The sequence below is a fragment of the Elgaria multicarinata genome, chromosome 17 (genome assembly GCF_023053635.1).
Source record: "Elgaria multicarinata webbii isolate HBS135686 ecotype San Diego chromosome 17, rElgMul1.1.pri, whole genome shotgun sequence".
Taxonomy (NCBI): Eukaryota; Metazoa; Chordata; class Lepidosauria; order Squamata; family Anguidae; genus Elgaria; species Elgaria multicarinata.
In genome coordinates, this window is record NC_086187.1 from 12,185,103 (window position 1) to 12,197,715 (window position 12,613).

The 12,613-nt window shown below is 46.7% G+C and overlaps 2 protein-coding genes across 2 annotated transcripts in view; both read left to right on the forward strand.

Annotated features, from left to right (window-relative positions):
• Positions 1-5,329, forward strand: part of CFAP70 (cilia and flagella associated protein 70) — a 34,669-nt gene extending 29,340 nt beyond the window's left edge. The window contains exons 21-24 of the mRNA XM_063142985.1: positions 1,045-1,134; positions 2,466-2,567; positions 3,024-3,071; positions 5,233-5,329. Coding sequence (XP_062999055.1) covers positions 1,045-1,134; positions 2,466-2,567; positions 3,024-3,071; positions 5,233-5,319 — 327 coding nt within the window. The 3' untranslated portion in view covers positions 5,320-5,329. The remainder of the gene's footprint in view (positions 1-1,044; positions 1,135-2,465; positions 2,568-3,023; positions 3,072-5,232) is intronic.
• Positions 5,330-7,889: 2,560 nt separating this feature from the next.
• RHOT2 (ras homolog family member T2) overlaps positions 7,890-12,613 on the forward strand; it is a 44,313-nt gene continuing 39,589 nt past the window's right edge. The window contains exon 1 of the mRNA XM_063142968.1: positions 7,890-8,001. Coding sequence (XP_062999038.1) covers positions 7,965-8,001 — 37 coding nt within the window. The 5' untranslated portion in view covers positions 7,890-7,964. The remainder of the gene's footprint in view (positions 8,002-12,613) is intronic.

The window sequence follows — 12,613 nt, forward strand, 5'->3', positions numbered from 1 at the left end:
TACATTTAGGGAATAGAAACCAAATGCACAGTTACAAGATGGGGGACACTTGGCTCAGCAATACTACAAACGAGAAAGATCTTGGAATTGTTGTAGATCACAAGCTGAATATGAGCCAACAGTGCGATATGGCTGCAAGAAAGGCAAATGCTATTTTGGGCTGCATTAATAGAAGTATAGCTTCCAAATCACGTGAGGTACTGGTTCCTCTCTATTCGGCCCTGGTTAGGCCTCATCTAGAGTATTGCGTCCAGTTCTGGGCTCCACAATTCAAGAAGGACGCAGACAACCTGGAGCGTGTTCAGAAGAGGGCAACGAGGATGATCAGAGGTCTAGAAACAAAGCCCTATGAAGAGAGACTGAAAGAACTGGGCATGTTTAGCCTGGAGAAGAGAAGATTGAGGGGAGACATGATAGCAGTCTTCAAATACTTAAAAGGTTGTCACACAGAGGAGGGCCAGGATCTCTTCTCGATCCTCCCAGAGTGCAGGACACGGAATAACGGGCTCAAGTTAAAGGAAGCCAGATTCCGGCTGGACATCAGGAAAAACTTCCTGACTGTTAGAGCAGTGCGACAATGGAATCAGCTACCTAGGGAGGTTGTGGGCTCTCCCACACTAGAGGCATTCAAGAGGCAGCTGGACAACCATCTGTCAGGGATGCTTTAGGGTGGATTCCTGCATTGAGCAGGGGGTTGGACTCGATGGCCTTGTAGGCCCCTTCCAACTCTGCTATTCTATGATTCTATGATTCTATGAAAGAATAAAGATAGTAATAATAAACCCTAAGATTGCTTTAGCAGTGGAGGAATTGAACTCAGCTCTCCCCGCTGCACAGTTTTCTATAATTGATTCCAAAGGTTTATGGGCTACTCATCTCTGGCAGGTCACATAGACAAATGTGTTTATATTGTCATCTATGGATCGTTTTTTCTTTTTTCTGGAAAGGTGGCCAGAGAAAGCTGCTGTCGAGAACCAAACAGCCGGAGTGCCATGTCAATGGCCATGGCCTTGAGAGTAACTCTCCCATCTCTTCTTTTGGCAGTACGACAAAGCAAAGTACATCTACCTGATGGCCAGTAAGAAATCGCCTTCTTGTCTCACGTGGCTGGGCGTAGGAATTGCCTGCTACAGGGTAAGAAACTCGGCTGCTTTGGACATGAAGTGCCATAGCTCAGTGGCAGAGCGCCTGTTTTGCATGCAGAATGTCACAGGCTCAAAATCCAGCATCTCTAGCGGGCTGCCTAGACGGTCTGAAAGACCCACAGTGGCTGTGAGATGGCGCTGCGTCAATTACATGACACAGCAACCACCTTGCAGCCATCACGGGGCTTTACCACGAAGCTGCGACTTTACAAAGTCGGGGACTTAACCTGACTTTTTTACCTGGAGCAAGGCGAGTACAGCACCTCCGCCATCTGTCCTCACTCTGGAGTCACAGTGGAGGTGTTCCCGGGCCGATGGCGACCCCTGATTGGTTGCCATCTGCCTGGATAAGGGGCGGGCCAATGGCCACTGGAAACTCCACACCTTTCCTCTGCGTCAGGATTAGCCACCGCCACCCCAGTGTAGAGAAAGCGCAGGGCTTTGCTTAAGAAGGTGGCAGCCCAGAGCCATATAGGCAGCCCCAAGGTCAATAAGCCAAAGATATTCATCTGAAGCCAAGGAAAACAAAACCAGATCTAGGGATGCAAGGAAGTATAGTTGAAGTCATTCCAGGTTCAAAAATAGTCCAAGCTGGGACCAGGAGCTGCAAGAATGCTACTGCTGTGGATAAGCAGAAACAACAATTGCTTCCAGCCTGGAGAAGAGAAGATTGAGGGGAGACATGATAGCACTCTTCAAATACTTGAAAGGTTGTCACACAGAGGAGGGCCAGGATCTCTTCTCGATCCTCCCAGAGTGCAGGACACGGAATAATGGGCTCAAGTTAAAGGAAGCCAGATTCCGGCTGGACATCAGGAAAAACTTCCTGACTGTTAGAGCAGTACAACAATTGTTTCCTAGGGAGGTGGTAGGCTCTCCCACACTAGAGGCCTTCAAGAGGCAGCTGGACAACCATCTGCCAGGGATGCTTTAGGGTGGATTCCTGCATGGAGCAGGGGGTTGGACTCGATGGCCTTGTAGGCCCCTTCCAACTCTGCTATTCTATGATTCTATGAACTGGGTTTGAGACGTGCCTTTATGCCGAGGCTGACGGATGAGTGAGGCCAGCTAGCAAACACTCTCAGAAAGTGATATGAAAGCGGTATATAAGAGTCAGGAGCCACACGACTGCTTTATAACGGCATGGAAGTGCACTGACAACTGTTGGGGCTCATTGATACATTCCATCTACTGCTTTCATACCACTTTCATCGTGCTATATCCTGCTTGGTGTGGCTCCTGCCTTTTATATAATGCTTTCATAGTCCAATATCCTGCTTGGTGTCGATTAGGCTTAACTGTATTCCTTCCTCCCTCAAGCTCAAAGAGATGGTGGAGGCGGAAGACGCCCTCTCCGAAGCCAATGCCCTCAACAACAACAACGCCGAAGTGTGGGCGTATCTGGCACTAGTCTGCATGCAGGTGAGCTCCCAGGGGGCCATTTTATCCAGCAACAAGCAGGGTCCTTTGCTTTCCTCTGCAGCCAGGTGGGGACAGAAGTGGATGTATTCAAGGATGCTATTAATGGAAACAGGTACTCTGACGTCCAGTCTTAACACAGTTCCCCATGGGTTTACCTGCCTGTATGTTTGAAGCAGCACATCCTCTGAGATTTGACTGGTAAGAGGATGGGTTCAAGGATGCTCTCTGTCAAATAAAAATGTTAGATGTAAAAAATAATAATCCAACACAGTTTTCTTTCTGTTTGTTGTCATCTTTCTCTTATCTTTCCCGAGAAGTCAGCAAAAATACTCTTCCTCAGGGGATGTGTTCCTCCACTGTCTGTTCTCGTTAAAAATGTGATTAACCCCTTTTAGTATCTCACAATTGCAGTCTTGCCTTGTCAAAATCAGCTTATCGTGAATCGTTGCTTTTCAGGGTGGAAGACAGCTGGAGTCAGAACAGTCCTATAAATATGCTGTTAAGGTTTGTTGCCTTTCCTCTCTTTCCGGCTTGCTAGATTTGTGGAGGGGTGCAACATTTTGGCTCTGAGGCCACTAGCATGTGCGACTAGCCGGTCACTCATGCTTAAGCCAAGAATGATTCATTCATTCATTACTTTTTCTACAAAAAAAGGGGTATCTCACATTTTCATTTTTTGTGAGATATCCAAAGTGCCCCAAAACAACCAAAAATGAAAAACAAATTAAGAAAACAAACATGAGCAGCAAATACGCTCAACCATGATCAGAAAGCCAGGCATAATCAATGCAAACATTGATCAGGCCAAAAGCCTGCCAGATTAAACAAGCAGAAATTAAACTGGAGTCCGAACACCATTGGAGAGAGGGCCACTCAATGGGCAGTTCCATAAGCACAGCACCAGAGACGAGGCCTTTCCATGGGTTCATGCCACAACACAGGCTCTGAACACCAGGCCCGGCCGCGGCTACTCCCTGCTCAAGCCAAGCACCACCGCTTGATACACCTGAGGCAAGGGATAAAAACCGCCTTCCTCCAAACTATGTGGAGAAAGGGGTTTAAATGGAGAAGGATTTCAATATATAAAATAAAACACTGTGAGTTATATGTGCTGAGGTGAATTATTGTCAGAGTGGGTGCTAAATGTGTAAACTTCAGATGATAAATGCCAAACAGACACGTGGGATTTTTGTGGTAGTTAAAAACAAAATAATTAAAATTGATTTTCAAAAGCTCACAAGCTTTGTTTCAAATAAAACATTTGAAACCTTTCATCCAATCCTTTCACTCATTCACATACACGCTTTCCTTTCTCTCACACAATCACTCTTGAGCTTTCTTTATTATCTGTATTGATTAATATACATCCACTATGTGCACACCACACTCCAAAGACACCACTCTCTACCCTGAACCTCAAATTTCCCAGAACTTAAGTACTCTAAACACAGAGAGCGCTAAAGACTCTAAGACAGCCTTTCTCAACCTGAGGCGCTCCAGATGCGTTGGACTACAACTCCCAGAATGCCCCAGCCAGCTGGCTGGGGCATTCTGGGAGATGCAGTCCAACACATCTGGAGCGCCCCAGGTTGAGAAAGGCTGCTCTAAGAGGACCTAAAAAGTCCCCTCAATCCCCTCCGTCCTTCCCTTATATATCACTCCTCCCTCTCCCAAGACATTCTAACTCCACCCACTCAGGCCAATATTCTAAACCCACCACAGACTTACAAACTGCAGACATACACTTGGGAACTGACTTGTGGGGTGTAACGCCACAGTTCCCTCTGAGGACACTTCAGATAGAAGTAAAGCATACAAAAGGGTTTCTCTAGTTGATCTAAGGAAATGACCACCACCTCAAAACAGAGGTAATTTGCTTGAGACCAAAGCCAAACCACCTGTTCTAACCGTGTGCAGCAGTCCATGCATTCTTCCGGAGACGAGATGCTATTCTTGCAATCCTCAGGGTGTCTTCTGTCATGTGCCAATAAATGTTTGTTACCAGTTGCCCGGCCCTGGTGCAAACTAAACAACAGAAGACTGAAACCAGTGTGGTAAAAATTTAATCACTAACGCATCGTTATTGTATATGTTTTTAATTTTGTAAAGCTGCCTTGAGTCCCAGTATCGGGGAAAAGGCGGGATACAATTAAATGTAATAAACAAACAAATAAATAATAAATCCTGTGTGTACTTACTTGGGCCAAAGCTACACTTCGATTAATGGCACTGAACTTCAGAGTAAACATGCATAGGATGGCACTGGAAACTACTCTGTGAATTGTCTAGTCAGTTACTACCAAAATACTTATTTGAGCTTTGATTCTGTTTAGAAACAAATACAGATGTAGATTGTTTTAAAAACGACAGTATATTAGATCTCTGAAGATTCCCGTAATGAAAAGTGAGACACATCATACGTTGCAGATGCCGTTGAATTAAACATGGCATTTCTGACAGCTGGTTTTGCTCGCTGCCGTCTCACCACCCTGACGTGAGATATCAGATACCAGCGTTTGGCAAACTCACAATGACACTATTTCAGCTTGTCTTGTGTGGCCTTGGCGTGGGATTAGCCGGCCCAGTCTTCCTCCTTGAACCAAGGCAGACTTGACAGCTCTTTAAATAGTTGCTTGATTTGTGCCTCACTCTCCTTCTCCTTTAGTTGCAGCTGGAGTTGGTCAACAAGGAGCTGTTGCAGGAGATCAAAGAGGTCCAGTTAGCTGTTGGCTTCGGCGATCCTTCTTTCTGAACCCCTCCGACTTATGCGGCTTCAAACAAACAATTGGCATTACAGTGTGAAAAGATAGGCCAAATTCTTGCCAGTGGGCAGCCTGGGCTGCAGTCCGCAAAGCCCAGAAATGCTGGCCGTTGCGGATTGGTTACGTCTAAAATTCATTAAGGATTGTGGGACTTCCAGACGGCAGCTTTATAAGCTCCAGGGAGCAAGAGGAGCATCCCGGGATACACAGGTACCTTATTTCTTGGCAACACCCCCTGCTCATGGCAAGGTTCTAGCTGTGCGGCGTGCACAAGCAGTGCCCTCACTGTCAGCCGTGTGAGCCGGAAAGGAACCACAAAGGCGGACTGAATGACAGAGACAAAAGCGCTGTCTGCTGTCTGAAATTTCAGGCGACAACAACAAACCAGACAGAATTTGAAAATAACTTCTGGAGCTTAAATTTAAATTCATTTCTAAATTTAAAATAAACTTTATTGATTTATGAAATGCATGTGTCGTTTTTGTTTTTTTTAAAAAAAAACTCAGCAACGTACACAGCTGAAATACGAGGTAGTGGCAAATGTGTTGGACTTAGGCTGGGGAGATTCTGGTTTAAATCCCTGCTAAGTCTCAGAGCTTGCTGGATGATGCTGGGTCAGTCATGGTCTGTCTCAACTTACTCTACCTCACAAGGTAGCTGTGAGGATAAGATTGGGGAAGAGGTAAGTATGCCTCCCTCAGCCCGTTGAGGGAAAGCTGGGGTGAAAATGTAAGAAACAAATAATAAAATAACCTGTAGAGCGATACAAATAAAAAGCATTAGCAGCATAAAACTGTGCTCCAAATCCATCACCTAGCAGTGGAATACTTGAAGTGATGAAGCTTGTGACATATAACTGGCATGAGTTCCAGAAAGTCCGTGCCACAACTGAAAAGGCCCCGTTCTGCACCCTGCAAATCTCCAGTAAGTGAAAAGACGTAGAGCAGCAATCATTAGTTGTTTCCTGGCTCTTCATGCCCCTTTTACCCTCATCCCCAAAAGGTGGAAATACCTCTCTTAAGGGTTAGTTACTGACAGTAAGAGCTTGAAGCTAAAATATGCTGGTATTTTGGCCCTGCCCCTTTTGCCCGCCACTGGAATGCACCAACACAACACACACCCCAAGAGATTCTCCAGAATGTCATTTGGCCCTCTGGCTGAAAGTGGTCCTGCACCTCTGGTCTCTCTCATGTGCAAAGAAATGCTTGTTACCTTGCCCTGCATGGTGCAAACTAAACGAGAACAGAAGGCTGAAACAAGTGTAGTAAAAACTAAATTGCTAAGGCATCCTGTATGCACTTACTTGGGCCTAAGCTGCACTTAAATTAACGTCTCTTAATTCAGTGTAAACATGCATAGGATTACACAGAAAATTACTCATGGCTGGCTGGGGCCTGCTGGGAGTTGGACCTTTTTTTCTGTCTAAATATGCACAGGATTGTGCCTTTAGACTATTCACTCTGATAGGTAAATTTCACATCTACCCAGTCCAGTGGATCACAGATCCTTTCGCCTGTATCCGAGGCAGAGTAAAAGAAAGAACCAGAGAGTGAAAATGGGGAGATAATAGAGAAATGGAGTGAGATGAAATGAGTGAATTCCAATTCTAAGAGTGATCCTGAAGACCTTGGGGTGTCATTTCATATCTCAAGATTTATGTCAATTTCATAATGAAGCACACCGGCAGACCTGTTATTCCAGCCTGCGTAGCCATTGGGTGGCCTTGGGTCCCACGTTACAGAGGACAGTCCTCTATTTGAAGTTGGCTTCTATCGAAAGAGCTGCCCAGTCCAAATCCAGTTTCAAGAGAGAGAAGCCTAAGGGGGGGGGGGGGGCGCTTGAGGCTGCCCATCAACAGTTACCATCAGGATAGCAAACTCAGTCAGCACACAGGGTCACCTGGCCACACAATGGAGAGAGAGACTGAATTTCTATTTATATTATAGCAATTATTTTAAAATTTGCATCTCTATAAATTAGACTCTGCAAATGTTAGGCAAATCTGTGTCCTGTTTTGGGTGGTGTGCAAGCAGCCATAACCAGTAATTGCTGATGTGTAAATGGCTGTATTTTTCAGTGGCCGCTATAATCCGTAAACTTTCTAGGGAAGAAGTCACCGGTGCTCCTGCCATTGCTTTTCCACTGCTTCCAGAGCTCATTCCACATTAACACGTTGCAGCGTATTTCAACTTCTGCAAAGACGCCTGGCTAAATAAATTGCGGGATCTCACTGTGGCTCTGCTTGTACTCGTCATAGAACATTGCTGCCACTCACAGCACATTCAGCAAGGCTGAGTTCCTAAGCCAGGGGCAGTTTTGGGGGAGATGGAAGGGAACTGATCACGCCTGCGCGTTCCACCAGGCGGCTTGGCCTCTAGGTGGCGCTACTCTTCCACGCCCACCCACAGCCCCGCTTTCCCTCCGGCTCACTAGCCAAGACCCGAGAAGCTGCGCTTCGTCCGCCGGCCGCCAGAGGGCGCTGCGACTGATCTGCTCGTGATGCTCTATGGCGCGGCTAAGGGGAACGGAACCGGAAGCCGCGGGCGGGGAAGCCGCTGCTGTGCGGTGCCACAGGGTGGGAAGCTGTCAGGAGGCGGGTAGCAGCGCCGCCGCCGCGGCCCTGGGAACGGCGGCGATGAGGCGGGACGTGCGCATCCTCCTGCTGGGGGAGGGTAAGAGCCAGGGTCGGAAATAGGCGGGGGGGAGGGGATGGTGGTGCAGCCGTGGCACGGGGGGAGAGGTGGGGGAGGTCCGAGGTCCTGAGGGGTGGGTGGGGTCCGAGATCCTGAGGGGGCGGAGCAAGGGGTGGGTGGGGTCATAAAGGGGTGGAGCTTGGGGGGGTCAGAGGTCCTGAGGGGAGGGAGGGGGTGCGAAGTCCTGAGGGGGTGGGTGGGGCAAGAGGTCATGAGGGGTGGAGCTAGGCGTGGGTGGGGTCATAAAGGGGTGGAGCTAGGGGGTCAGAGGTCCTGAGGGGAGGGAGGGAGGGGGGTGCGAAGTCCTGAGGGGGGTGGGGCAAGAGGTCATAAGGGGTGGAGAGAGGGGTGGGTGGGGTCATAAAGGGGTGGAGCTTGGGGGTCAGAGGTCCTGAGGGGAGGAAGGGGGTGGGTGGGGCAAGAGGTCATGAGGGGGTGGAGCAAGGGGTGGGTGGGGTCATAAAAGGGTGGAGCTGGGGGGTCAGAGGTCCTGAGAGGAGGGAGGGAGGGGGTGTGAAGTCCTGAGGGGGTGGGTGGGGTCAGAGATCATGAGGGGGTGGAGTTATAGTGGGTGGGGTCAGAGTTCACGAGGCGGTGGAGGAAGTGGGTTGGAAAACCTGAGGGGCTGGAGGTAGATGGTGGGTGGGGGTCAGAGGTTCTCAGGTGGTAGACCTGGCAGAAGTCCCAAAATTCTGGGCGGCCAGGAGGTTTTGGGGTTGTGATGATGCAGGGGGGTCTTTGGAGGGTGTTTGAGAAGAGTGGGGATGGAGGAATCCTAGTTCATAGATGTGTGAGGAGAACGTAATCCTAGGTGTCCCTCCAAGGTTTTGGTGCAACAAGAGTACACGGATACCTTTTTTTTTGGAGGATGGGGTGTAATTCTAAAGTGTGGGCTTGGTCAGGGGCATTTAGGATGCATTTAGGACAGCATCTCTAGAAATCCCTGAGCCAGAGCCTCCATGGCTGGGGCTGGTGGGAGTTATCATCCAAAACAGCTGGAGGGCACTAGGCTGCTTACCCCCCTTGGGTGTGAAGAGGAAAGAATTATGACCAGTATCAGCATCTTTGGACTTCTGGATCTGCTACTTTGCTAAAATGATGAAGGCGGCTTACAAATTTATTTGTAAGATACCGGTATCAGTAGCAGAATATTGAATGTTTCTGCATCTGACATAATGGCCTCCTGCTCATGAAAGCTTATGCTGTCTTTAAGGTGCTGCAAAGACCGTTTGATAACATTTTAATCTTTATTAAATGCCCAGGGTGATTGTCCATCAAACCATGCTACATTTTGCTTGTAATCAAAACTGTTTTGGGAAGTAGAACACATGGGAGGCAGCTTAAAATATAGCAGTAAAATGGTTGGATGCAGGATACAAAAGTTTGAAATAAATGAAATGCAATAAAGTATGGAAATTAGCAACCCGAATTGCAGTCCTTTCCCAAAGACTGGGAAAAGTCAGCAGTGGATAAAGCCAGAACAAGCTTTACTATTCACTGAAAGTCTAGAAGAAAAGAAAAATGGGGGCAAAGGTGAGGGTCACACCAGGGAGGAATGTGGAAGAACCAGAATGATAAGGGATAGAAAAGGTACAGTGAAGCGGGGGAGAAACAACTTGTAACTTTGGTATTTCAGACTTTGTGCGTTGTAGTCACTAAGAGGCTGAGGCCCAAATCACGAACTTCCCAGTTCAAATTCCATCTTTGCTATGAACTTATCTGGAATATGAAAGATAATATTTCTGACTTGCTTTAGGATTGTTGTAATGATAACAAGATAATGCAAGCAAATCAATAATAATAATAATAATAATAATAGATGAATAACTGATCTGTTTTGGTTTTGACCTGTTAATTTCATTAGTAACATTAGTATTATTGTTTTGATGGTTTAACTTTGTTTCAATGATTCCAAGGTTTTGACTCTCAGATATACTGGTAATGGTGATATTTGCATTCTTTCTTTGGGCCTAGCATGTGTCTGATATAAATAAACCTGTCATTCCCAATAAGGATGTTGGTGTGGAAGAACCTTTGAAAGTGGGTGTGGGTGGGTGGAGCGCTTGGGAGGAATGGAAGTGGCATTCACCCTGCCCATAAGGACAAGATGCATTGCATTTTAATCCCAAAGAGGCTCTTCAGTTACACTGGGACAGGAATATTACTGCTTTAAGTTCTAGATTGTTGCAGTCTGGCCATCGTAAGATTTTCCCAGGCCTTGGTTTAAGTGTTGAGGTGAAAAATCCTAGCGAGAAGGTGTGTTGAGCCACCTGTATATCCCTGCAAAATTGAACAAGATCGCAGACTTGTATCCTAGTTGTTTGTGGCAAGTGCAAACTGACTACAGGCAAGGTTGCATTTATACATTGAAACACAGTTGATTCCACTTTTCCTCTTCCAGACCTTATGGACTAATAAACATCTTTCTAGACTAGTAACTATTGTGGACTGAGCTACAGTTTTCCCTGGATGGTATTGCTGCAGAAATCACATGCATGCATGCATCCTTGTACAAGCCCATTGGATGGAGTACCAGATGCTACCTGACTGCTGAAGCAAAGCAGATCAGTTTCTTGAGTGAGAAACCACCTGGGAATGCCCTGTGAGAGCACAATAGAAATACAATCAATACTTTTTAAAAATTAATACTGCCATGTGGATTTTTGCCCTGGGTGTGGGGATCATCCTGCATGTAGAAAACTAACCGAGAACCGTTCTCCCTGACATGCTTTCTGTGTGCAAGGCTTTTGCAGGGGAGCATTTGTACATGGTACACATGAAACAGAAGCTAGAGGCGCACGGTGGAGAAGAGTGTGATCTATTATGAGCCTTGGTGAAGTCCTTTGGTGAAACCTCAGCCACAAACTCCCCATGTCCTGCTAAGATACCTGCTAATCTCTCAGCCCCTTGTTTACAGTGTGGTAATGCTGATCCACCCTACAGGGCTGTTGTAAGGATTTCTGAGATGACGTGAAGTGCTTCAGGATTTGCATAACACATGCCAGAAATTCAAGTATTGCTATTATCCATCGCCCACCTGCACTCTGAGCTGGTGCAGTCCAGCAAATGCCAGGTGATTTTGCTGTGTGTATAGTTTGGCTCTTCTTCCTTCCGAATCTTGAAGGCAACTCTAATCCAGTTTCTCTCACAGGAGTCAGAGATCCCTGTAATCTGAAAGCATTGGGGTGGGGCTAAATGTCCTGGCAAGTTTTCTTAGCTTGTAAAGTTGAGATTTCTATATGCAGACCATCCACCCAGAAAATAACCGACCTCCCGGCACACAGACTAGCTTACAGAGGATTTGTCTGTCACGGAGCAGAATTATTTCTAAAATTAGGTGCATCTCACCGAAGGACAACGACCCTGTGATCAGAAGGGTTTCCCTGTGACCTGTTGCCTCGTGGGTGGCAGAAGAAAGGGAGGCTGGGTAGGGAAAGCAGGAAACAAACGGGAACGGCCAAATTGAAAGGGGTACTTGGCAGACAGTGCGTGGCCAGATGAAGGTCCATGGTGCTGCCGCCTCGCTGGCGCGAAGCAGGTCTGGATCTAGTCAGAGCCTGGATAGAGAACTGTCTAAGACAGCCTTCCTCAAGCTGGGGCGCTCCAGATGTGTTGGACTACAACTCCCAGAATGCCCCAGCCAGCTCTGCTGGCTGGGGCATTCTGGGAGATGCGGTCCAACACATCTGGAGCACCCCAGCTTGAGGAAGGCTGGTCTAAGAACCCCTTGTGCTTCAGGGAGGAAAAGTAGGATTTGACTGTAATTAGAAAGTGCAATTTTTAGCTGATTCATCAGTTCGATGAACAGATTCAGAATCTTTTGCTTCAAAAGGTGCCTCTGATCAAATAGACGTCGGCACGTGTGTTGAGTTTTATGTCTCCTAAAGTTGTTCATTGCATGAATTGTGAGGGAAGTCCCTGTTCCGGAGCGAACGTCCTTCTCGGATCCAAAACGAGGCTTCAGGAGATCCCTTGGCTTGGGTTTTTTTTGCCAGAGTGGTGGCTCTGAGTAGACTTCTTACAGCAGGGCTGAGCAACTTTTTTTCTGTCAAGGGTCACATTCCCTCCCCGTTAACCTGGCACAACGAGCTTTGGCTATGGGGCAATATAGAAATGTAATGTAAAAAAAAATTTTTTTTTTAAAGTGCAAATTGCATGAGCATTTCCAGGTGGAACGCTTACTTTGGGGACTAGTTACCCTTGCAATTTTATTTATTATTTATTTATTTAAAATATTTATATCCCACCCTATATCGCTAAGATCTTAGGGCGGTGTACAAATAAAAAACATACAGTATAAAACAATAAATATACACAGTTAAAAAACAAATTAAACCATGATCCAAGTTAAAACAATATATAATTTAAAAGCAATAAAAGCAGTTAAAACAATGTGCCAGTGAGTTTAACCATCAACGGCTTTGTTAAAAAGCCATGTTTTTACTTGGTGTCGAAATGCAATCAATGTTGACGCCAATCGGGCCTCCAAGGGGAGGGCATTCCACCACAAAGAAAGCTCTCTCCCTTGTCCCATCATAACGTATATGTTGCATTGGTGGGATGCGGAGAAGGGCTCCTCCTTCAACTCTCC